This window comes from Callorhinus ursinus, unplaced genomic scaffold, assembly GCF_003265705.2.
Source record: "Callorhinus ursinus isolate GAN/ISIS: 27379988/994484 unplaced genomic scaffold, GSC_fseal_2.0 scaffold14, whole genome shotgun sequence".
In the NCBI taxonomy this organism is placed as follows: domain Eukaryota; kingdom Metazoa; phylum Chordata; class Mammalia; order Carnivora; family Otariidae; genus Callorhinus; species Callorhinus ursinus.
Window position 1 is genome coordinate 4,228,465 of NW_027397076.1, and position 25,617 is coordinate 4,254,081.

At 40.8% G+C, this 25,617-nt stretch overlaps 1 protein-coding gene and 1 long non-coding RNA gene across 3 annotated transcripts in view; one reads left to right on the top strand and one right to left on the bottom strand.

The window, feature by feature from the left end:
- The window catches only part of POLR3B (RNA polymerase III subunit B), a 109,310-nt gene that overhangs the window by 43,978 nt on the left and 39,715 nt on the right, over window positions 1–25,617 (bottom strand). For both annotated transcript variants that reach the window (XM_025881247.2, XM_073900356.1), the window contains exons 13-19: window positions 16,758–16,919; window positions 13,445–13,645; window positions 11,402–11,564; window positions 10,055–10,208; window positions 7,174–7,248; window positions 6,330–6,428; window positions 2,022–2,149 (exon numbers count right to left, since the gene is read on the bottom strand). In XM_025881247.2, coding sequence (XP_025737032.1) covers window positions 2,022–2,149; window positions 6,330–6,428; window positions 7,174–7,248; window positions 10,055–10,208; window positions 11,402–11,564; window positions 13,445–13,645; window positions 16,758–16,919 — 982 coding nt within the window. The remainder of the gene's footprint in view (window positions 1–2,021; window positions 2,150–6,329; window positions 6,429–7,173; window positions 7,249–10,054; window positions 10,209–11,401; window positions 11,565–13,444; window positions 13,646–16,757; window positions 16,920–25,617) is intronic.
- Window positions 6,889–23,662, top strand: LOC141374077 (uncharacterized). Its single transcript, XR_012380630.1, has 3 exons — window positions 6,889–6,982; window positions 22,588–22,639; window positions 23,410–23,662. It is a non-coding gene; the product is annotated as an uncharacterized lncRNA (long non-coding RNA).

Genomic DNA, 25,617 nt, shown 5'->3' on the forward strand with positions numbered 1-25,617 from the left:
AAGATATTCAGTGGCTTTTGTCTTCCTAGCGTCAGCAGTAACGTCAGAGGATTGTATCCAAGGAGCTAAATGTGCAGGACCCAGGGTCAGAGCAGCTGAATACACCAACCTCAGAAAACACAGACAATGAATTGCAAATGACACTCAAAACAAAACGAGAAAAAAAACCTTCACACAGAAAACTACAAAAGAACTCTACAGACACTGAATTGGCTTTCTGTACACACTGATCCTGCTTAACTGTGTGTGGTAACTAACCAAACGTTTCAGATACTCATAGTCACAAAATAAAGGCTTTTTTTTTTTTTTTTTTTTGTAGGGAGAGGAATTACAAAAATAAAAATATGATTTCTTTCCTTCAAGTCACTTCTTTATTTAAAAAAAAAAAAAAGAAGAAGATTCACCAAGTGGAGATAGATTCGTAGCCCTTTCTGTTTTAATCTTCAAACACAACCAAAGAGTGGCGTTAGCGATGAAGTGATTAGTCTTCCGTTAATTCTGCTGGAGGTTCTACACAAAAGGTGTATTGTTTCAGCCAGGATTCACATCATGAAACAAAATGGTTTAGTAAACCCAATAGAAGTGATAGTCCTTTCATGACACACAGGATTCAGTACTGTATATTTCAACTTGTTAGCAAGTCACAAGCACATGCGGGAAATCAGCCTACACTGCTGCTGAGGATGAATGGGAAAGGCGAAACTGATGCGCCACCGTTTGGATTTTCCCACTGGGAATTATTCTGAACTGTCCAGGCATTACATCATTCAGGTAAATGGCTGCAGGACATGTTGTGCCAACCAAAAGGGCAATATAAAAACTCGAAAAGAAATTGTCAAGCTATGGTCAATTACACCTGATCGCTGGTAACGGAGAAGCTAAATGCATTCTGGACGTTACCCAAACGCAATTCAAAAACCTTTTGGTTTCTTCATGAAGCTCCCTGTAGCATACTTTAAACCAGAAATGACAAGTCATACTGATATCATAGACATATATGAAAATAAATTAAACTTACTAGGACTTAAATGATTTTTAAAAACATTTCAAAAAAAGTTTATAAGCAAAACTTTTTTGGGCAGGGGCTGGTATCCTCTCTGTATCACCTTCCAGATAAAACCCAAATTCCTTAATCTACGGCACCTCTCCAGTACACACTATTCCTATATTATGTTAAACAGCCAGACCAAAGCACCAAGATCCCCATGCAATGCTCGCTTCTATTTCTACGCCTGTGAAAAATACTCAGGGTCTTTCAAGAAGTCGTTCAGTTCTATTCTTCAGAAACAACCTACTCTCTAATCTCAAGTGACCTCTCTGCTCTCCTTCCCTAAGATTCTAGCTGTCGGTCCACGACAGCATTTATCAAACACATTCAGTTACGGTTGTACTTGTTGGGCTCTCCCACTAGACTGTGAACTCCTTGAGGACAGGGCTCTTTCTCTCCCCTCCATTTTCAGGGGCCAGCCCACCGTCTGGTCTATCCGTGATGCTCCGCAAGTGCTAGGGATGGATAAAAGCTAACAGAGAAGGAAGGAAGGAAAAGGAATTCGGAAACTGGCTGACATGTTTCAGAAGCTACAGGAGCAACTGCAAGGATGTGATGTGTTCAATGACTGTCACCCAGACCGTCACGATCACGTTCTAATACACACTGTGCATCTGCAGCTCTATTCCTTTTCCCACTCTTCCCTCAAACTTGTGTTTTTCTGTGCTTTCTTCCATTTCTCCTGGTTCACAACTTATACTTTATAGAGCTTTTCTCCCTTTACCCCCTCATCATTCTGTGACATTTATTATATATCCCCTTGTTTGGTCAAAGAAATAAGTTCAGAGAGGTTCTCTCTATTTTTGCTGACACTGTAGACATGGCAGGGGCACCCGCAAGCCCTCTGAGGTTAGTAACACTCAGGTACCAGCAATGCCTGACTTAGCCAAACATTCAATACTAGTGAAGTAAGAATAAAGATTGAAGTCTTTTATCCAAGAATTGAGAACCAAGTTCAAGAAGGAAATCTTACCCATGGCTTGTTTCCCCATGGCACACTGATATGTGTTTCTTGGGGACTGGTTATGATGAGGGTATGGGATGAGGCCAGCACAAACACCAAGAAGAGTGAAGGGCTCAATCTCCAAGTGGGTGGTATCTCTGTCAATTAAGAACAGACATCTTAGACACCAAGGACTAGAATAAATCCCTCTTAAAGGTAGTAAAAAAATATCATCACAAAGGTCCCCAAAGGACGTAAATAAAATATATAATTTTATATAAAAATTTATATATAAAATATAATTCATACAAAACCTCAAGAATAAAATTTGATGCTAGTAAAACTGATTAAAAAAACCTACTTAAATAAAATATAGTAAAACAAATTGTTTCCTTCAGTAATAGAAACTTATTACTTATAGAAATACAAGAGAAGGGAGATGGTATAGAATGCCCAGGTAAAAAAATAAAACATTATTACATACTAACAAGAAAACTAATACTTGTAAAGAAATTACTGGGCTATATCCAAATGCAGTACCAGTGGATGAGTGGGCTTTTTCCTCACTTCTCCAAATTGTATCAATGACAAAGTTGCATTACCATTTTAGAGAAGAATATACCCCATTTAAGAATAGTTACCATAGACCTAAGGGGACCAATACCATAGCCACCAGCTAAATGTGGCTGTTCAGCACTTTCCACTTAGATTAGCATGCCTGAGGAACTGAATTTTTAATTTTACTTAATTATATTTTAAAACTCAAATAACTCAGTTCAGTTATTCAAAACCTTTATGTTTGTAACAACTTATACTTGTGAATCTACTTTTTCAACTGTAAATGTTACGATCAGATCAGGTATTTCCAGTAAACATTTAGCCTTCAAACTGAGATGTGCTTTGAAGCCGTATAGGAAAAAAAAAAAAATCTCAGTATTTTTATATTGATTGCATAATGACATGACAATATTTTAGATAGAGTGGGTTAAATAAAATTATTAAGATTAACTTCATCTGGTTCTTTTTTCTTTTTTCAGTTGGCTACTGGGAAACTTAGATATATGGGTTTGCATGGTATTTTTCTTGGACAGCTCAGCTGTAGGAACCGGATATAAAGTAAGACTTTATCTAGTAGGTGTTAGAATCTTGGCTGCTTTTGTAATATATTTTTGTAAAAATCCCTGTTTTGGCTAACTGATACAGCAACTCAGGTATTTTAAAGGGAAAGAGAAGCCAGACTGTTTCTGGATCTTGCTGGAAGGAAGACATTACATGCAGGGTCTGTGGACTCTGCTGACCCTCTATTCCGTCCTCAAGTAGTTGTGAGGCATAGATTCAGTAATTTCAATGGTTTACAGTACTGTGAAGACAAGTGATTTCCAAGATAACCCAAACCACCGAGGAAAATTAGTTGCAATACACATGGCAAAAGATCTCCCACTAATCCATCGGACTTTTTTTTTTTTCCTTCAATACACACGTGAATTATGTCCCTAGTTTGGTTAAAGAGGATGCTTTCCATGCAGCTCTTGGTTTGAAGAACATAGTTTTGACCTCATAACCTAGCAGAACCCCAACTCTCTCAGACATGTTAAGTCTTTGTCAGTAGAGAGGGAACGGGCCCTAGGTTTTTTTATTTTTTTTTTTAAAGAGAAACAGCTTATAGTGACATTTTATGTCCTAGAGTAAAACAGATTTTTAAAATGTACTGTTTTGTTCAAATATTGGCCAATTTGATAATATGGGCCAATTTCCCCATGTAAATAAAAACTACCTTTTCAGATGTACAGGTTGAAGCAAGCTGAAAAATGAAGGTACAGACCTAAGTTTCTTCTTTTGTTGTAACAAAAATATATAGAAGATCATATGTTATCTAATAATTATTCAAAGTCTAAATGCTCTGGATTTTGATTTTTATGAAACAAAAAGGAATACTATTATTCAAAATTATAACCACCATAATCTTTTGTCCTGCAGGAAATAGAAGACTTTCTATTCAACGTGTATAGGGGTGTTAAATTTAGCTCAAATTAAGACTCAGTAACCTGTTGTTTGCAACAGTGGAAAAACTGGAAAACACCCTAAATATTCATCAACAGGTTAAATCAACTATGTGTAGTCAATGTAATATAAAGAAATTAAAGTAATATATTTATATAAACATACAAGCATACACTAATATAGAAAAGTGCCTAGAATGATAAAATTGATAATGATGCTAAGTTTAAATATGAAGATAATTTAAATATGTTGCCTTGAGACCACGTATGTATGCTTGTATTCACTTAGAAAAAAATCTAAAAGAGTATACATTAAACCACTGGCAATGATTATATCTGGAGGCTGGTTTGGTGGGATGGGGAAAGAAGGGGATTGAGTCTTTTTACTTCATACATGTCTACGCTGAAAAAAAATGTCACAAGTATGAATTACAGAATACCAAATTTTTCCTATTTTTAAAATAAGCCAAAATGATATATGGGTCAGCTTGGTGACTGGGTGCTACTGATACTAATGGTTGCATTCCTATATTACAGTGAACAAGACAGAGAAAAATCCCTGCTTTTGTGAAGCTTCTAGTGGAGAAATAATACAGATAAATCAATAAGAGACATTTTATAGATTTTATTGTAAGGTAGTAAGCCCTAGAAAAATAAAGCAGTGAAGAGGAGTGAGTGCCCAGAGGAGGGGTATCTATTCTTTTTTTTTTAAAGATTTTATTTATTTATTTGACAGAGAGAGACACAGTGCGAGAGTGAACACAAGCAGGGGGAGTGGGAGAGGGAGAAGCAGGCTTCCCACGGAGCAGGGAGGCCGATGCGGGGCTTGATCCCAGGACCCTGGGATCATGACCTGAGCCGAAGGCAGACGCTTAACGACTGAGCCACCCAGGCACCCCAAGAGGAGGGGTATCTATTCTAAATGGGGTCATCAGGAAGAGGCACTGAGAAGGTGACAACTAAGGAAGACCTGGAGGAGGTGAAGGAGTGCGTGATGACGGAGGTGAGTGTCCCAGGCGAGCAAACAGCCAGGGCAAAGGAGGTGAGTGTCCCAGGTGAGCGAAAAGTCAGGGCAAAGGTGCTGAGGCGGAAGCAGGCTTGAGGTGTGAGGAAGAGGCCAGTGCGCTTACGGAGAGTGAGGGAGGAGAGGAGGATGATGCTGCAGGCACCAGGAGGGGTGGGCAGATTGTGCAGGACCTTCAGGCCTCTGTAAGGACTTCCAGGGGAGAGGGAAAGCCCTGGGGGTTTGAGAAGAGAAGGGAAAAGACCACTTTCACCTATGAAGAATACACTGTACAGGAACAAGGGCAAAAGAGTCAGGAGCCTTTTGCAAGTCCCCAGGCAAGCTATGGAAGCAGCCTAGACTAGGGCGGTAGGTGGAGGCAGGGAAAGAGATCAGACCCCAGGTATACCCTGAGGGTCTACATGATAGGCTAAGGGACCAGCTGTGGGCGACCAGGAGGAGAGGCGTCAAGTCTGAGACTGGTTTCTGGCTAAGAAACAAGCAGGACAGATTGCTATTCACAGGGTTACTACCTAAGCGGTCTCCTTTGTATTCCCTCAATCTTCAAATCAGGAGTATAAAAATAGCACTTCGAGAGAGTCCCACCTTTAAGGAATAAAGATTTTGACTGAAAAGCACTGTTTACTAAATTATAATAAGACAACCATGAAGCAGTACATTTCATCTGGTAGCAGGAAACAGAAAAGTGCTTTCTTGATTCAAGACCTAAATAGTTATCAGATGGTAGTATTAAGCTCCTTAATTATTTCACGATAAAAGTACAAAAATTCCAGTTTCAGGTAAGCAGTACCACCAGCCACACGCATCAGACAGAAAGTTATATAAATGTCTTCTAATGTATTCCAAATAGAACAGATGCTTCTAAAAATATTACTATTCTTGAAACATTGTGAGCATATTACCATTTCTTATTTATATTGCACATAAGTTTAGAGACATCCTTGTAACACAGAATATATGGAATTCCTATATCAACAAGAATTCAGATGTCCTCCTCTCTAGAAGAGAGAAATACATCTTTACATAGTCTGATCCGTTAGTTCAATTTTGACAGTAATCAAATATGAGAACCAGAGAAGCAATTCCTTTCAAAAAATATACACTAAGTATAACATGAATAGAAAAGATAATTAAGTCTACATATTATTAGTTTTGTGATAATCCTACACTGGGATAAATGATGGGTTATGCTTTATTATAGGACAGTAAACTTCTAACAGCTCCTACTAAGAGGTAACACAACAGAAGAGATGAAATGAAAAGGTGATTTAATCAGAACAGGTTTTAATCATGGTTGTTATGGATCCTACTTACTTATTAATGGTATGTTCATAGAGTGCGATGTTACAGTCATTTTCTTCATTTACATCTAAATATTCAACCAGACTCTCATGTAAGAAATCTTCAAAATTCCTGGGAAAATATTGGTGAAATGTACATTACTAATAAGCATTTTTACTGCAATGTTTTACATGGGATAATGGAGGATACTGGCTTTCATTTGCACCCAAAGAACCTTTCTCCCCACAAAGTATCAAAACACTGGAATGCTTGAAACATGTTACTCTTGGATCACAGAGTAATCGCAAATCATTGAAATAAAAACATCTGTGATACTCGTCAATCTGGCCCCCCCCCTCCTTGGAGAGAGAGAGAGAGAGAGAAAGTGTTAGCCGGGGCGGGGTGGGGAGGGGCAGAGGGAGAGAGAGAATCTTAGGCAGGCTCCATGCCCAGCACAGAGCCCAATGCAGGGCTTGATCTCATAACCCTGAGATCATGACCCAAGCAGAAATCAAGACCAGATGCTTAACTGGCGCCCTAATCTGGTCCCCACTTCTGAAAATATCTTCTATGACTTTTAAGAGCCCCTGTGATGAGAGGCCCAACATCCACATCAACATAGCCCTTTGTTACTTCACAGTGCGCTCATTCACACCAACACTCTGTGATCCGCATGATACAAACCGGTAAGTATTTTACAAAGTCTGGGCAAGTTCACATAGAGAGGAGAGGCTGATACACTGGGTAGGGAGGAATTAAGAGACTAAAAATGAAAATATACTTTTCTTAAAAGCTCAGATCAAATAATGTCATTGCTGATTAAATCCTATATATGACTCTTAAAGGAGACTGAGAAGTTTTGCTTTTGGCCAACTACCTGTATCCTTGAGCCAGTTCTTCCATATGCTTATTTGTGACCGCAGGCTTCTGTTTCTTAACAATTATGTAGGGTCTGAAAAAAAAAAAAAAAACAAATTCACAGTAGCTCAAAAGAAGTCAGCAAGTAAGTTTACTATAGTGAAATGAGGGAAACTGGGATGTGATCAAACCGGTTCCTGGACCGCCTGAGGACCCCAGGTATTCTCTGCATGTGTGAGCGCGGAGGGGCCTATCTGCTCTCTCTCACACACACAATCACAGGCGTGCACACACCAGCGCACGCGTGTATGTGCGCACATGCACATGGATGCACACACATATATCCAAGTATCTTAGGAAATACCTGGTTTTAAATGGAAAGGCCACACAAAAATGATACTCGGTAAGATCTAGAAACAAAATCTTTACTGTCCTATTTCTTAAAACAGATGTTGTAAATGCATAATACCAAAGGCATTTCGTAGGATTTCACATAGGAATACGTGGTCTATGACCCAGGAAGCCAGCAGGCAGAGCACGGTTCCTGAGGAGGACAACGGCGTCCTGCAGTGAAGGTCTGATGGACATCTGCTGTTTAGAGTGGCTTCTTTTTGGACAGACATCACTAGGCTACGCTGGCAGGTTACCTAAAGCTACACATTTCCAGAGAATAAAACTTTTTCACGTTGTGATTTTGAGTGAGCTAATGGGTGTGAGGTAGAGAGAGCTTTCGGTCTCCCCACTCTGGTAGATTAACCTGTAACTGTCAGCGGTGATCCGCCGCTGAAGGCCTCGCCACCACGAGGAAACACCGACACAAAGGATGGCATGCGGCCCCGAAACGTCAAGGGCTGTTGCTATTTGGATAAGCAGCTCTTAGAGAGAGGAGCGAGCAACCACCAGACACTTGTGCACTCTACCCTCAAGTCCAAATAACTATTTGAGGACTAATGAGCACTTTTAAACAGTTAAGAAGAAGAGCTGCACAATTACAAAAGGGGAACACAAGTTGCTGAAAAATGAACTGAGTGAACTTTTCATGGAAATCCACATTACCTCGAAATCCTGGCTTCTTCTGGGGAGGGAGGCAGAGAGCACTGCTACCTCGTTCATGGGCCAAGAGACCCATAAGCGGGGACAAAGACGGACGCAGGAGATGGGGCAGTCCCACTCAGCCACCTCACGCCCCCTCTACTCACTCAATAAACTACCTGTTCGTCCTGCTGGATCTACGTCAGGCCATTACAAAACGACTTCTAAAAAAGAATTCATTTCTTTTAGACTATTCCATAATACTGAATGTAATGAAAGAGAAAAATCCCCAAAAAGAGTAACCTAAGAAAATGCTACTGTTTCCCCCCCCCTCAACTGATTATGTTAACAGCTATAAATAAGTGCCTAATAGGTGCCTGGCACCTACAAGGCACTTTCCACACCTTCTACCAGTTAGTTCTCAGGACAACCCCACGGAGGTATTGTTGTCATTTACATTTTTTCAGCCATGGAAAGTAATAAAGTCAGAGCCACACAAGTCAGTACGTGGCAAGGCAGGGATCAAACAGAGGTACGTCATCACCTAGGGTCCTTTGGTTGTAAAGAACAGAAACCAATTCTGGCTAATTTAAGCAAAAATGGAATTTACTAATAAAAAATTAAAAAAACATTTTTTTAAGGAATTTACTGAAAGCATAAGAATTTACTAGAAGGATAAGAATCCAAAAACAACAACAACAACAAAGGTAAAATGCCCAGCCTCACAAAGAAAAGGATCCCAAGGATCCAGAAGGGGAGGTATAACGGGCAGTCTCTTGCATGTGTTGCTGTCAGGATGAATCAGCTCCAACCACCTCTTCCTTGAGTTACTCTATTTGGGATTCAAATTCTCTGAGGAGAGACTGTGACTGGCCTAGCTAGGCTCATGGCTCTGACCTTTGGCTGAGCAGGAGAGGGCACCTGACTGTCCCAAGAAGACTGCCAATGGGGAGGCGCAGTTCCCAAAGGAAAGTGAGGAGGCTAACGGGAAGGAGAAGCTGAACGCCGGACAGACAAGGGCAGTCCGCTCTCAGCTCTGACGGACTTCCAAGCCCCAGCTCTGCCCACCACTCCAACCACTGCTAGCTCACCAACTTGGGCCCTAGCCCTACCTGAGGTCCACAAGGAACGGCCACAGTAAAACCACAGAAGCTTATGAAACAAGCTGATATCCCTGGATGTCCCCCAAAGACGAGGTACCCTGTCATATTCACCTGTCGGCCAGTACCCGCGAACAAGACCTTAAGATGTGCTGAACGACAAGAAGGCGCCCATCCCCTGGGTCTAACGTGACTGGCTCATGCCTCCGTGTTTTTATTCTTGCCACCCCGGCCTCTCTCCTTTCCTCCTTCATCCAGGTAACACGATCCCACTCATGCTTTAAAGTTCAGCTCACACAACAGAATACAGTGGGTAAGACCGTGATTGTTGGAGTCAAATGAACTGTAAGGACTGTCAAGTAAAGAACAGACCCCACCACTATCTAGCTTTCGGTAAGTTATTCACATCTGGTTCCTCATTTGTTAAACAAAAATAGTAATCCTCCCTTACACAGCTGAATGTAGTTAAAGCCTTACACATGGTATATCTACTGAAATAACAAATAACGGCTCGCAAGCATTATTACGAGCATGGTTGGCTGTTATTAGTCATTATCTCTGCCTTTGCCCATGGACTGAGCTCTCTGAGGGCAGAGACTGATTCCCATTCATCTTTGAATCCTCAGCACCCAGATGCATATCCATGAGGTGTCTGCTAACTGAATTAAACTTCTCTCGACAACGAAAGAGGTGGAAGTGGATTCAAAGACAAAAACAAGCATATTTCTTTCAGAAGTAAACCTAAGAACTCTCTTCAGCAACTTGTACCTGCACAGCCTTCCTCCATCAGAGGAAATATAGACACATCGATCTGTGAGATTTGTTGAGATGGAAACGAACTCATTGATATATCCTGCTCTTCGCATCAGGCGAAACGTATTCACCAGCTTCCTGTGGTCTCGAATGACACCCAGGATGTTACCTGAGCAGAGAGAAGAACATGATAAGAGCAACAAAGAATGGATTGCTTCGACTGAAAATATCCACGCAATAAAGCTGAGCAGCAGCCCCGAGTCGTCCTCTGAAAGCTCTGTTACTCGGCGGGGCAGCCAGGCCACGGGCTGCAGGAAAGAAACACAGGAGAGTGGCCATGGCACCCGACGACCTGAGTCTACGGGCAGTCCTACCACATGCTGGGCGGAGTCACAAAAACTAGCCTCACGTTCCTCACCGGTCAGCACAAGGCTGGGGGCAGAAACTCGAGGTCCAGATCCCCCAGGTTCGAACACTGGCTCAATCACTTCCACAGGGCTGATGGGAGGATGAAATGAGTTGACCCTCCGCAGCACCCAGTAATGGCTACTCTTCAACTGCTCTTCGTGTCATCGTCATCTGAGAAATGAGGAAGACGGACTTTGGGCCCCAGGGTCAGCGTGAGGACTCAGAGGGGTCCCGGGTGACAGTGCAGAGTAAGGGCTCTGTCAGCGCTAGCCGCTGGGATATACTGAAGGAGGTGGCCAGGGAACAGCCCTATTTGCTGGTCAGCGGCCCGTGCAGGGAAGGACTTAGGCCCCCAGAGCGGGAGGAAAGGGAAGAAGAGCATGGGAGCTGAGTGGTCAGGACGAGCGCCTGGAGGACATGCAAAGGCACAGGCACCCAGACCACCAAATCCCAAGTACAAAGGATGAGGCACACTCGCTGCCGAGGCTCCGGAGGACTCTGAAGGGGGTGAAAGAAGCAACTGAAGCATGAGCTGAAAGAGAGGGACCTCTTGCTACAGCCTGTTGACAATCCCTCACTGAGTGGCTGAATATAAGTCAACTCGCTGTCAGGGCTGATCTGACTGTTTTTGCAGAATGTCTCACATATTTAGCTTGAACTTAATGATAACGCATTGAGCCTTTTCTGCTGTGGATCAGCTGGAGCTGGGAAAGGGCAGAAGGCAGCCAGTCTCTACAATGCGATCTTGGGCTCTGACAGTGGGATCCTCTCAGACCCTGAGGACCTGGTCAGTGGGATAACGGTTTCTGTCACCATTTTTCTACCTTTAACTTAAGGCCCTCTGGGCCCAGAATTGAAGTTTATTTGTCCGTAAACACCTGGATGATAACGGCTTCCCTCTACCTTCCCACCCAAAGACTGATCAGGCTCCACAGGTCTCCATAACACACTCACCATTGAGGAAGACGAGAAACACATTTGGATAAGAGAGCTCTTCCCCACATAATAAATTCACATCTTCTACCCCCAGGTTACTGGCTAATTTAACAATGGGTCCATCTTCCATGTCAGTTGTGATGTGTGTCATAAGGGCCAAGTTTTTCACCAAACCACAAGCCTAAAAGACAAAAGATACTCATTTCTAAGAACGGCCATTAGTAATACAAAGTACGGGGTTTGTATCTGAAAAAAGCTCACCGCTTTGCTGGCGGCAATGAAAAACAGTACAGCCTTGTAGGGGACACTCTGGGGATTCATACCAGAGACTTAAAAACGTATACACAGAAGAATTTATCCTAAGGTAATAAACAAGGATATAAACATAGATTTCACCATAGAAATGCTCAGCAAAGTGCTATTTGAAATGGCAAATAAGAACGGCATCATGAACGCTCCCTCAAAAAAGAAATTGATTACATAAGCTGCTACTCCCCGACAACGGAACGCCATGGTCATTAAGATGACACTGTATAGAAAAAGTAAAGGAAAACACTGATAGATCGGGGTACCTAAAAATATACAACCGGCCAGAAATGAGTCAACAATTAGTCAATGCTCAGTACTCTATAAAGCTTCTTGGTCAGAAAAGGCAAAGAAAAGACCGAAGAACTGCTCCAATTCAGAGACTAAGGAGATGTGGCAACTGGAAACAATGTGTAATCCTGGGCCGGAAAAGAGACACTGGTGGGGTAACTGGCAAGATTTGAGTAAGGTATAGATTCTATAATCTATAGATTATAATCCTGTTATCAATGTGAATTTCATAAGGTTGATCACTGAGTGACGGTCGTGTAAGATGTTCATATTTGGGGAATCTAGATGAGGGACTATGGAAATTCTTTTTACTATTTTTGCAACTTTTGTGTACATCTGAAATTACTTCAAAGTGAAAAAGAAAATATTTTTAAATTTTTATACAACCAAAGAACAATCTAAGACAAAACATGAACAAGGATTTAACACAGCAAGTAGAAAACAAAACAGTTGAGACACGTAACGTGTAGGATTTTATCTTTGATTCTTTGAAACCATCTGCTGTGGTGATGCACAAAATAGGTACTTCAAGGAGGTTAGCTGAAACAAACTCTGGGAAATTCAGTGTTCCAAAGCCCAAGGGGTGTAAGTTATGCAAATCTGACAAGCTGCATACTTCTAGTGTGAACTTCCATATGGTTTAAGATAAATTAGGAGAAGAATGATAATTTTCTAAAAATCTTAACTCTGTATGGACTTCTATTTTCACCTCCCCCGAGTCATAACAAATTCCCACACTCTGGAACTTACATCTTTCACATGTCATAACAAACGTACTGCTTCATTCAGCAGAGATCTGTGGGGCCTCTACTGTGAACAAGGCTCTGTGCTAGGAGCTTGTGACAGAATGGGAACCTAACAAGGTTCCTTCCTCCGGAAGTTTACAGCTGACAACGAACACCAACAACGGTCAGCATGAAGGAGAAAGGGCTGTGATGCAGAACCTCTGTCAGCTGCCTGGTTTTGTGCTCCCTGTTGGCTGCCACTACAAGTCTGGTGCCCTCTAAGTACACCCAAGGAAAATAAGGAGTCGCTTAAAAGGAAATCCCGGTGAACACCATACAGTTGCTGCAGCAGTAATCTGCATATATGATCACTTTTAGAAATATAGCCAGCATTTTGTGGGGAAAAAAAAAAGAGAAAGATCCCCGTGAACAAAGGTGAGGAGTCTATCAATGTTCCCTCACATGCTTACGGTTGTATGGTTTGATTCTTGGGGACAGGCTAAACAAGCAAGAACACGGGGACCATATTTCTATTTAGGTGCGATACTAAATCGAAGGCCTCTGTCGGTACTGGTTTTCGAATGACACGGATGTTGTCCTGACAGGCTGCATCAATTATTTCTCTGCCAGAGAAGTGGCTGACCCAAATACGGATATGGCCTGGAGGAATGGGGGCAGAAGGAGAACATCAGCAATAGGCGTCACCTCTGACATAGCTGAGGCTCTGCGGCTACCTTACCTCTCCTTCAGGAGTGTCCGAAGGACAGAGCATTCCCCACTGAGACGGCTGCAGGGAACGAGGACCACTCACTTTCCTTGTTTTTTCAAACTGAGAAGAGATTCTTGTCATCATGCCCAGTGCAGATATATAAGACAAGCGAGAGAGAACTTGAGTCACACCCTGGCGGTCCATTTTAAATCTCTTTAGAGACCAATTTCCCTGTAGAAGGGGGGAAAAAAAAAAAAAGACATAAGACCACCCCTGATCTGCTCATATATTGCCTGATACTTTGCAGTCACTCTGAGAGGTTCATCACAGGAACTATTTCTTTGTGAAATTAAAGCCGTGATGTATATTCAGAAATCAAAATATCACAATTAAAATGAAAATTGAGCCAGGTCACTCACTGGGGTTTTCTAGCACTTTCATGAATATCACCTGTGTCTAGCAACCAGGTCAGAACGTTTTGATGTATCAACATTATCACATCACACTGTTTACTTTCTGAAGAACTAATTATATCCTGAACAAGCCAGTTCAACCAGAGATTTCCACTGGAAGCAGTAAGCTAATTAATAGAACACTAGCAATTTCTACACCCATTTTAAGGTAAAAGTAGCTCGAAGCTCAAAGAGATAATTTCATAATATGCTATTATTTGGATGTCTTCCAAAATCTGTCTTTATTAGAGGAAAATATAATAGAAAATGACCCCAAAAAAGATTCCAATAGCAGGTATCAGGGATAATGAATAAACTGTGTGTTTTTTTTAAAGATTTTGTTTATTTGATAGAGAGAGACACAGCGAGAGGGGGAACACAAGCAGAGGGAGGGGGAGAGGGAGAAGCAGGCTTCCTGCCAAGCAGGGAGCCCGATGCGGGGCTCAATCCCAGGACCCTGGGATCATGACCTGAGCCGAAGGCAGACGCTTAACGACTGAGCCACCCAGGCGCCCCTAAACTGTAGGCTTCTTAATCAAGGTTAAAAATTGTATATATATTATATGAAGAAATACTATATATTCTCTGTGGCTATCATGTCAATCTTAAAATAGATTCATAGGAAATAAATCTTGAACATTTAGTTTATCTCCTATGCACTGAGTATACTGTTTTAAATATACACATTAAATACTCTGAAAGATAATTTAAAGATGAATGTTAGGAATGGTTAAATTTTCAATTCATGGCAACATGAACAGTAGAGAACAGTATGCATATAAAAGTGAAGTAGAAAATGTCCAAAAAAATTACTGATTCAATAATCTCTCTGATTCAAAAGAAAAAATTACATCTTCTAAATGGTGGGTCTTCATTTTTCTTTTGAGATTCTGATGAAAGCTATGTCTGTTCTCTTGGGAAAAAATGCACGTAGGCCCTTGAACACAAGATTTTACATCCCACTTCCAGGGAGGACTCACGGATCCCAGGCTAAAAACTGTAATAGGAGAAAAATTGCTTGAGTTTCAGAAGGAGATAAGGTGATCTGCTTGAATTAAAATATGGGACTCTGGGGGAGTTCCCTCACAAACTAAAGTTTAATCATTATTATTTAATATCTATCACTGCAGAAACTTGAGGTTTCCGATAACATGGAAGACAGTCAAATCTAGGAAGAAACTGTCTATTACACAGCAAAGAAACAGAGCGAACGCATTTATTTCACGAGTTAACATCTTCTGTTGCTTTTTCAGTTAACTCCTTTTCTGCTCTGAAAGGGAGTAAGCTTGGTAAACCGACTGGTGCCCAGAGAGTAGGCGCGAGGAAGGTAAATAAATATTCTGCACAGAGCTAAAATAAGGCTGCAGCTGCTGGCAAATAGGAAGTAGGTGGGGAGTAAAGCCAAGATGTCCAACAAGAGGATCTGTTCTTGTATTCTGCGCGAGTCTTACAAAAGGGAGAGAAGAGGAACAGACAAGGAGTCTAAAACTGCTCTTCCAAGAAAACGTTATTTGTTGAAAATATGCTACTAATGGTAACACAGAATTTTAGAAGCTGATCCTCTCCCAGATGCCGACGCACTGGGGTCCACCAGCAACAAGGTCTACTGCAGACTTTTTGAGAAAGCAGTTTTCTCCAGGAGGTAAAGCAGTGTCACTAAGGGGCAAAAGAACTACTCTAAAAAGCTATCATGACCTGAAAACCATGGGTCGGGAAGCAAGGAAAAGTCATTTTACCAGACGTGTGTTCAAGTGCCCTTTGGAGGCTTCTCTCAAATATCCGGGGATCTACTTTCACACACGTTTGGGTCACAAGAGTTGAATGTGCCTAGAACGGGCACAAAGGCCCCAGGTCAGTTCCAGTTAGAGGGGGCTGTCACTGCAGGGGCTGTCCGCACAGACCCACCGGCTAGTTTCTAAAGACACTCACTGCAGCAAGTCTGCCATTAATTCTTTCATTGTTATATTCCATACCATTCTGTGGGGGTGAAATCCCATCTGTAAAATCAATTTTATGTCTGGCATACAAAACACGACTAGACTTCATCAGATAGACCTATAGTCGTGATGCTTTAAGAAAGGGAGCCAAAACCCATCTGATAACCCTTTATGAACAGCCAGGGGCCCTGCACAGACAGCAGCTGCCCAGGCCTGAATTCATCACTCACGTGAGGAACAGCTGATAGCCCTTTGAGGAAAATAAACCTACAATGACATGAAACATTTTGTATTGTTTTGGACAAAAGTTATCATTAATAAACCTACTTGCACCATGTCAGTTTTATTACAGAAAAAAATGGGAAGTATCCATTAAAAGAATGGCTATTACTAGTTAAACAAAAAGATCTTTCCTCTATGTAAGAGGATCTGTTTTCTTTTTTTTTATTTTTTAAAAGATTTTATTTGTCTATTTGACAGAGAGAGAGACAGCGAGAGAGGGGACACAAGTAGGGGGAGTGGGAGAGGGAGAAGCAGGCTTCCCGCGGAGCAGGGAGCCCGACATAGGGCTCGATCCCAGAACCCTGGGATCATGACCTTGAGCCAAAGGCAGACGCTTAACAACTGAGCCACCCAGGCGCCCCGAGGATATGTTTTCTTATCGCCTTATAGAACAAGGACTATAATTTGGCAATAAAGCTACATAGCAGCAAAATTCCTACTGATTAACATTTAAACTGTATTAAACATTAAACATTAAACTGTATTACATTAAACATGTAAACATTAACATTTAAACATTTAAACTGTCTTTCAAAGTAGAAAATTTATGATTTGTAAACAATCTTTAAATATATATTTCCATCTAGAGTCCCCAAGTCCTTTAAACTTCCATTCCACAGAATAGATATATAACTAAGTCACAAAACCCTAAACAAATGACTGAAGACTTACTGTAGAAATGGCATTCACCATGCCGTTGGTAATCTGGTCCTGACGCATGTGCTTCACAACATCAAACTGAGCTGCTCTTTGCTTAGGAATCACCTGGTCTGCAATCTTCTTCATTTCAGAATTAAATTTTTTGAATAAATCTTCAAAAAGTAGTGATAAAAGCTATAAAAAAAATATGGTGAACTTTCAAAATGCATTACTAGTCTATTTAATAAACTTTAGGTGTTTACTAAACTGTTTTTAAAAAAAGATGGGGAAACTGCTTAATAATGAAGAAATATTTTAAAATTCAATTTGATAAGTATGTACTTTTCTATGTGCTTATCACCATACTAGGCATTGGGAATAAGAGCAAAAAAAATGATGACACAATTTCTGCACTCAAAGACATTTAATTTAGACCAGTCACTTCCAGACTTTTAGATTTCACTGACCAGTGACCTAAGTTTTAATCTTACAAATAAAAATAACTAAAACCCCAAAAAGGGGGTGGGGGAGAATTACCACTAAAAGAAAGTCTGACAACACGGAAGATGTGGTGCCATTTGGACCTCTCCTACATCCCTGGTAAAAATGTAAATTGGCACAACTACTTGGAGGACAGTTCGCCATTAATCTAGTCTTCCCTAAGCCCCCTCATTTCCTCCCCTAGGTACATCCCCACAGCAGAGCTCCTCAAACTTCAGCATGCATGTTAATCACGATCAAGGATTGTTAAAACCAAATTGCTGGCCCCACCCCTACAGTTTCTAATTCAATAGGTCCAAGAATTTGCATTTCTAACAAGTTCCCAGGAGATGCCAGAGCTGCTGGTGGGGGAAGGGCACCTTGAGAATCACTGCCCTCCAGAAATGTGCATCTGTATACAGATACAAGATGTTCACAGCAGCATTATTTGTATGAGCTAAAAACTGAAAGCCATACAAATAATATTTAGTTAGACAAATTGTGGCATACTCTGAAATGATGGAACACTATAAAGCAATGAAAATGAACAAAAATAAAATGAAATGAACAAGATCATGGCTGGATCTTTAAAAGCATAATATTGAGTGAAAGAAGCCACACACAAAAGCATATGTATGGTATGATTCCATTTACATAAGGCTCAAAACCAGCAAAACTGAACTTGAATTCTATGGCAAAACTCTAGTGAAAAGCAAGGACATGAATACCATAAAAATCAGGCTGGGGGAGGATTTTGATCAGTCTGGAGCGTGTTGTGGGGGGGACTTCTACTAAAGTGTTCAAATGATTTCATTTTTCGATCTGAGGGCTATTTACAAAGGTATTTGTTTTGTAACAACTTGGTAAGCTGAAATTTATGTTTCAGGCACTTTTCTGTGTGTAATATTTCCTTATAAAAAGGAAATATTAATACAAGGTTATAATACAATACCCACCAATTACTCTGACATCATATCTCATTTTTCAAAAGGACATTTTAACACCAAAAAATGGCAGAGCAAATAATCTCAGAAGAAAACCACAAAAAAGTAAATACAATTTGCTTGATAAAACTCATACCAGCCATCCTTGCTCATTCTTCTCCAGACCAGTGAAAACTGGACCACGGACTCACACCAATCCTCAGACCAGTGGTCTGGGCACAAGTCTACATAAGCAGAGAACGATGTAAGGGCAACAGAGACCAAAGTAAAGTTTGAAACAAGACAGTTCAGCCTATGCTAGAAAAAAAATAAAGTATTTACGCCCTCACGCTAAGATTATTGGATGACAGTATTAATGACTGATTTCATGAAACAGATGAACAGCAGAGGTGGAAAGAAGGCTAGGATCTGAAGGGAGTGGCGGGCTTAAGAAAGATTTGCAAATTCCACATCCAGTAGGAAGCAGAAAGCCAGAAAACAATATCCCTTCCACTCTAATAATAAAAAAAGATAAATCAACTACGAAAATCATACATTTCTGGAGTCCAGCTGAGAGGTAAGGTTGAAAGGCACCCAGGGGAACTGAATACAAGGGGTGACAGTCCGTCTAGGGAGAGAGAGGACACATGACAGAGATGACGTCTGCCGCAGAAGAAGAAATAGGACAAAATTTTAAGGACTTCTCAAATGCCAAATGTGAGCTACCATGGAAGCTTAGAACCCTTCAGAACCTCACACACAAGAGGATCTGCACTCACAAGCTCTTTTCCGTGGAGTGCTCCCAAAAGACTGGAGTCAAACAAAAGACCGAAAAAGGTTCTTTCATTGGAACAAGCAAAAAAACCTGACTATTTCCCTGGACTTTTGCTCAGATGAACCGTCAGGAAACCCTCCTGCCAACATAGTTCCAGGGAAAGGGGACATGCACTGAGAGAGGGATAGAAGCCTTCTGTCCCTGAGGCTGGAAAGCCCCCCTGCTCCCACCATAAGCCTTGCATCCAGTAATAAGCAACGGCAAACCTACCGCTGGAGGAAGGCCAGCAAACCCTTTGGCCACCAATTCCAGGAAAAAGTACAAGGCCAGATGGAGGAGGAAGAGAAGCCAAACTGCATCTTTCCCTGGGAGAGGAGCAGGAAACACTCTTGGGTCAAGGATCCTGCACTGGTACATAGCAGGGACCGGAAACCAGAGGGAAGGGCAGGAAACTGAAAGCTTTGCTTTATAAAATTGGGGAACAGGACAGAATGCCCATTCTTACCACTTCTATTCAACACGGTATTGGCGGTACCATTCAGTGAACTATGGCAAGAAAAAGAAAATATATAAATGTTGGAAAGGAAGAAGTAAAAGTGTCATTACTCGCAGATAAACTGTATGTCCATATAAGAAACCCCAGAGTCTTAAAAAAAAAAATTACTAGAACCAGTGAGTTTATTAGCAAGCCTGCAAGATACAAGGTTAGTATACAAAAAGAAATTGTATTTAAATTTTTTATAAAGATTTATTTGAGAGAGAGAGAGAGAGAGAGGGGGAAGGAGAGCACGATCAGGGGGCGCAACAGAGGGAGATGGAGAAAGAAGAGAATCTCAAGCAGACTCAATGAGGAGCACGGGGCCCAATGCAGGGCTCTATCTCGTGACCCTGAGATCATGACCTGAGCCGAAACCAAGAGTTAGGCGCTTAACTGACTGAGCCACCCAGGTGCCCCCCAAAATAAATTATATTTAAAACATTACTGAGAGACATTAAAGAGAATCTCAACAGCAGAGATATACTATGTTCACGGATTAGAAGACTCAGTATTATTTAGATGTCAATTCTAACCCAAATTATTCTATAAATTTAATCAAAATCTCAATAAAAACACTAGCAGGCTTTTTTTCTTTAATGGAGATGCTTATTCTAACATTTAAATAAAAACGTTAAAACTCCTCAGCTTATGTTGATAGAAAGGAAAAAAAAAACCCTTCATCTGTGGAAGAAACGAGTGAGCTAAATCAGTATTCCATAACCTGGTTTAAAAAAAAAAAAAATCTAACAAGCATTTACCCTTCCTTTCCCATATAAATTATGTCTCAGAGTAACCAAAGAGATGATAATGAAAAATATTCTTTATTGAAAATTCTAGCTAAAAAAAGCAGAAAGAGTAAATTAAAGTATCACTATTTTGCATGCCCTAATCAAACAATGGATAATGGAATAATCATCGTCAGCTGTTAAAACCATCAGAAGAACAGCTGATGGGGAACTTTACAATAGATGAATCAGGGCCCCAAACACCTAAACCCAGTGATCAATTCCAATGACACAAAGTGTAGATACAACCAGTCATATTCCTCCATCTAGGATAGAACAGCCAACTGTACAATGCAACCCATGAAGCGGTCTAGCCAAAAAAAAAAAAAAAAAACAGATCTTGAATACGATCTAGCCTCTGAATTTAATTCCTGGTTTACAAGAAATTCAGAGAGAGAAATATAGAATATATATATATATACACACACACATAAAGACACCATGAGGATACCATCAGCAAAACCCAGAATTAAAAAAAAACTTTAAATCAATAAGAAAATGCAAATCAATACCACAAGGAGATGCCACTTTACACCCACTAGGCAAAAGTGTTCAAAGTTTGATACTAAGGCATAGGATGGAGATCACGGGGAACTCTTATATAGTACAACATACAAATATTTGGGAAACTAGTTTGACATTCTCCAGTTAAACTGAAGATTTAACTTGACTCCAGGACTAGGCATTCCTATTTGTAGAAATTCTTGCATGTGGGCACCAGAAAATATAAATAAGAATGTTAATATTTTTTTAAAAGGGAAATCATACAAAGGGATGATCAGTAGAATAATCTTTATTTATCATAAATATATCTTTATATATTTATTAAAAATTTATATTATAAATATATTTATCATAAATATATTATAAATATTTTATTTATAAATATAAAAAGATTTATCATAAATGTTACTCATCATAAAAACATTTATGTTGTTTATCATAAATTATCAATATATTTGTTTTTATCATAAATATATCTATATCTTCTATATCACATCATATTCCATATATACAACAGAATATAAAACTGGAAGTACAGTGACATGCAACAATATAGATATTAAAAACAATGCTGAGCGAAGAAAAATGTTACAGAAAAATGTGTATGGTATGAATCTATTTTTACAAGACTCAAAAATAAGCAAAACTTATATTGCAATAAAATATTTAAATATTTAAAATTTTTTTAATTAAAAATTTAATGATGTAATAAAAAAAGTGCAAAAATTCAGGATGGGGGAAAAAAGAGGAACAGAGTAAGGAAGAAATACACTGGTAAATGGAATGGTATTAATAACGGTTGATTATTAAGAATTACTTGAGAGCGGCTCTGAGGGTGATTTTGTTCATACCCTTTGTAACTGACATATGTAACATTTTAATTTTTATTTTCACATTAAAATTACATAATAAAAATTAAATGATAGTAAACCATGGTGACTATCTGAAACAGTGTAAGCACAGAAGCCAAATCAATGAAATGGAATAGGAAGTCTTAAAAACAGACGAGGATGGTTCTTTTTCCAGAATTGGTAGAGTAGCTCCTATCAGATGGACTCACCTGCTGATAATAGTTATGAACTCCGGACAAACTATTAAAACTACCCGAAGTCACCAGAGACTGTCCAAAAGCAGGCAGAAACTGGAGGAAAGCCAACGTTTCTCAGAAGTGACTGGCACTGGGTGCATTTCCTGTTTTTAAGGCTTTTCAATTAAGGGGAGGCCACATTGGCAAGAAGGGTCCAAGCTACGTTGAGAAGCTAAACCTTGGAGAGAGACCTGCCATCTTACTGGATTGAAGACCCAGATGAGAAAGATCTGAGCTACGGGAGAAAACCCCCAAATTATGTGTGTCAACTTAGCCCAAATCTCTGACTGACCCCTGAGGTGTGGCCCAAGTCTGGGTGGAGGTTGTAACTGCTTCTTCCAATACAGTAGAAATAAAGCTGATAAATAATTAGGTCATTAAGGCCACATGGGTTCTGTCTCATTCATGGGAAGCATTCATGCGGAGCCCGGAGCCACCCCGACAGCACAGCACTGGACAGATCAGGTCCTAGCCAAGAGCCTTCCAGCCCTCCCCACAGCCGTTAGCGGAACACTACCAACTGACCTCCATCAACACCATCTGAAACAGAAGAATCAAACAGCCAAATCCTGCCTGAAATCCTGACCCACAAAACTGTGAGATAGCATGCAACGTAGCAACAGATAACCAAAACACAATTTATAAAAAGTTCTTGAAACTAAAGAGGTGGCTCACTACTAATAAATAGCAGGTACGCTTCTTCAAATATAATGGATATTACAAGTATTTAAGTTCCTCTGTAAAACTGATTCTTTTTTTTTTCCTTTGTAGGCATTTTTTTTCCCTTTAAAAGAGGAAGAAAAAAGCTTGACATATCTGTAATGTAAGTTACCTAACAAAGCCTTAAAGTAACATCACGGGGGTGTGACACATACACTGTTTACTTACGAGGGAATTCCGAAACTCAGTGAAACCATGTAAGCTAAAGATTTCCAAGTTCCATACTGACTATATTCTTGAAAGTTTATAACCCGTACGTAGTTTTTGGCCTCACAAGGAAGAAGATACTGAAAGCAAATGAGTCTTCTCCTTGAGCACCTTACTACCGAAGTAAGAATTTCCAAAGTGGAACGTGATTTTAAGTTAGGCACGTCCTTCCACTTTTCTACTAAAGTCAGCTTTGCAGAGAGGAAAGCCAGGATCCTCGACTTGCACGTACCATGTCAGAAGTGTTCTAAAAAAGAAAACTTCCTCCTCGGAGAGCTTAATCCTTTCTCCCACTCAGACCCAGCCGCTTCACTCATGGGAAGGCAGGATATGGGAATGGAAGCAGGGGCGGAGGGGTGAGTGGGATGAGATGCCCCCACTGCAGCAACTTCCTGTGCAAACTGGCAGAAGGGGACTTGAGTAAGCGTCCTGGGTAGAAGCAAGTGCCCTTCACCTAAACCACAGAAGCTCGGCTCCATTTCAATTAGCCCCTTACACTTAGACTTTTGTTGTCTCAAAGTATGACAGAGATTTTTGGACTCCAGCTGAATTCATTGTGGCCCCCTGCTTCAAACACAAGGAAACACACCTCATCCTAAATAAGTAAAACACAAGGGCACGCTCCACAGAACGACTGCCTCATTAGATTTCTTTCTCCACCTCTAGATTTTTGGTTCAAGAGAAATTCCGTTCTCCAGTTCACAGGGCAGTGAGAGACTACAGGGCCACGCTGCACCATAAGCCACATTATTTAGGTCAAGAGTAAAATGATTAAAAGAGATGAAGCGCTGGTGGTAATATTCAACACCTTTCCTTGCCGGTACGAGGCCTTCCAGCCTGTTTCCGACAGGAACACTGAAGAGCAAATTATATTTAAAGGGGAAAAAAAAAATGCTGACAGCTCATCAATTGATTTGCAATGAAAATGCTAAAAAAAATTAATAAAGAAGTTAAGCTGCTGAAATACAGTTTCACCAATTAGCTTAATGTCAGAGAATTCTAATTAGGCGCCTTGAGATTGCTATTTAGTGTTAAGCCTTCAGAGTGCCAAATTCTCCTTTTCACACAAACTGGTTGCAAAATTAAAGACATTAGGCAGCCTTAATTACATTATCAGAACAGCTGGGATTAGGCAATCTCTGAAGTCAAGACGGCAGTCTTTTGTCACAGGGTGAAAATCCCTGGCTTTCCTGGGTGCCGGATTTTTGGTGCCGTTCCATATCTCACCCATACAAAGCAAGCTGCATTAGAAACAAAAAATTCGCAGACAAAGAATAGAGTAATGCTCAGCAAATAATGAACACATTACCGAAAAAGAAAAGGTAGGTGAAAAGATTAAGCCTGAAATCGGTAGGTTTTGCTCACACCTCTACTGGCGGCCGGCCTGCCAGCCCTCTGGTGGCAGAAAGACTGAGGGAAAGCTCTGTGAACCCACTTGGCCAGTGGAGACAGCGCTGTTATCTAAAGCTGAAGCACATTTATCCTCCCTCGTCCCATGGGGTGTGAAATTAGCAGCTATTGTTTTTACACATTTTTGCCAACACAATGCCTTTTATGTCTTTACATTGTTTATAAAGCAATGTTTTCTTGCACATGGGAACCCTCTTTTTAATTCTAATTTTTTAAGCAACAGGATAGTCTCTCCTCTCCTGACTCCATTCCTTATTCCTCTAAACAATCAGTATTTTTTTTTTAATGGCCTCATTTAACAGCATGGTTTTTTCCAATTAAGAAACTGTAAATATTGGGATTGATGGTGGTGGGGATACCATAATACCCTGAACAGAAGTCAATCTGAAGGTGGCGGAAAAACCCACCTGCTAGCACCGACCATTAACCACACAGAACTTCTCCAGTAGTCCAGACAGTAACCCTTTTCTAAAACCTAAAATTGCTATCATTTTTTAATCCTAGTTTTTAAATTTTAGTTGTATTATCTGTTATCCTAGCCATCATCATCTGTCAACTGGAATACTGCCACAGCCTTCTAACTGGGTCACTTCCTGGCCTGTTCGTCTCCAGATCTGATCTTCCTAAACTGAAAATCAGATCCTCTCACCTCCCTGGTTAAAACTCTTGAATGGTTTTCCACAGCATGGAAAACTCAATCCAAAACCCCCTTCCATGGCCCACGGGCTAGTTCTCCAATGTCCTCCTCACCCCCACACCTCATGCAGTCCAGCCCAGTGATCCTCTCCCAGCTCCCCAGGCCGGAACTGTGCGGGGATGGACACACTCGCAAGGGTCTCTTGCTGGAATGCAGTTCCCAAGGTTGCGTGAGACGGGCTTCTTCTCATCCAAGTCTAGGCAGGAATGTCTGAGGGCTCAGCTTAAAATATATCACTTTTTTCAAAGAGATCTTTCCTGATCATCCTGATGGAAGTAACATCCCTTTCCCCCACCAACACCCCAGCTCTCAACATTAGCCTGTTTGGGGTTTTCTTTAAACACATAAGACTGTTTCCTATTATCTCATTTCTTTCCTGTTCACTTGTTCACTGTCTCTCTCTCCTACCAAAATGCACGTTTGAAAGCAGGTGCCTCACAGAGTGTCACTCACTGACACATCCTCTGGTGCCTAGTAGCTTTACATGGGGATTCGAGAGATGAATATCAATGATTCCTGTCCTCGATGAGCTTACTGTCTAAGAGGGGGAAGAAGCTTGCAGGTGAAGAATCATGTATACTTGAGCATGTAAATAAAGACCTGAACCAAGTGCCACTGGCATTTGGAAGACAGAGCAACTAACTTCTCCTGGGGTTCACAGAGTTTTCAGAGAGGGTGACTCCAAGAATGAAGAATGGGTGGGAGCTTCTCACTAGGGGGAGGGAAGAGGGAGATGAGGCAGGGACCACTGAGACAGAAGGCCTAAC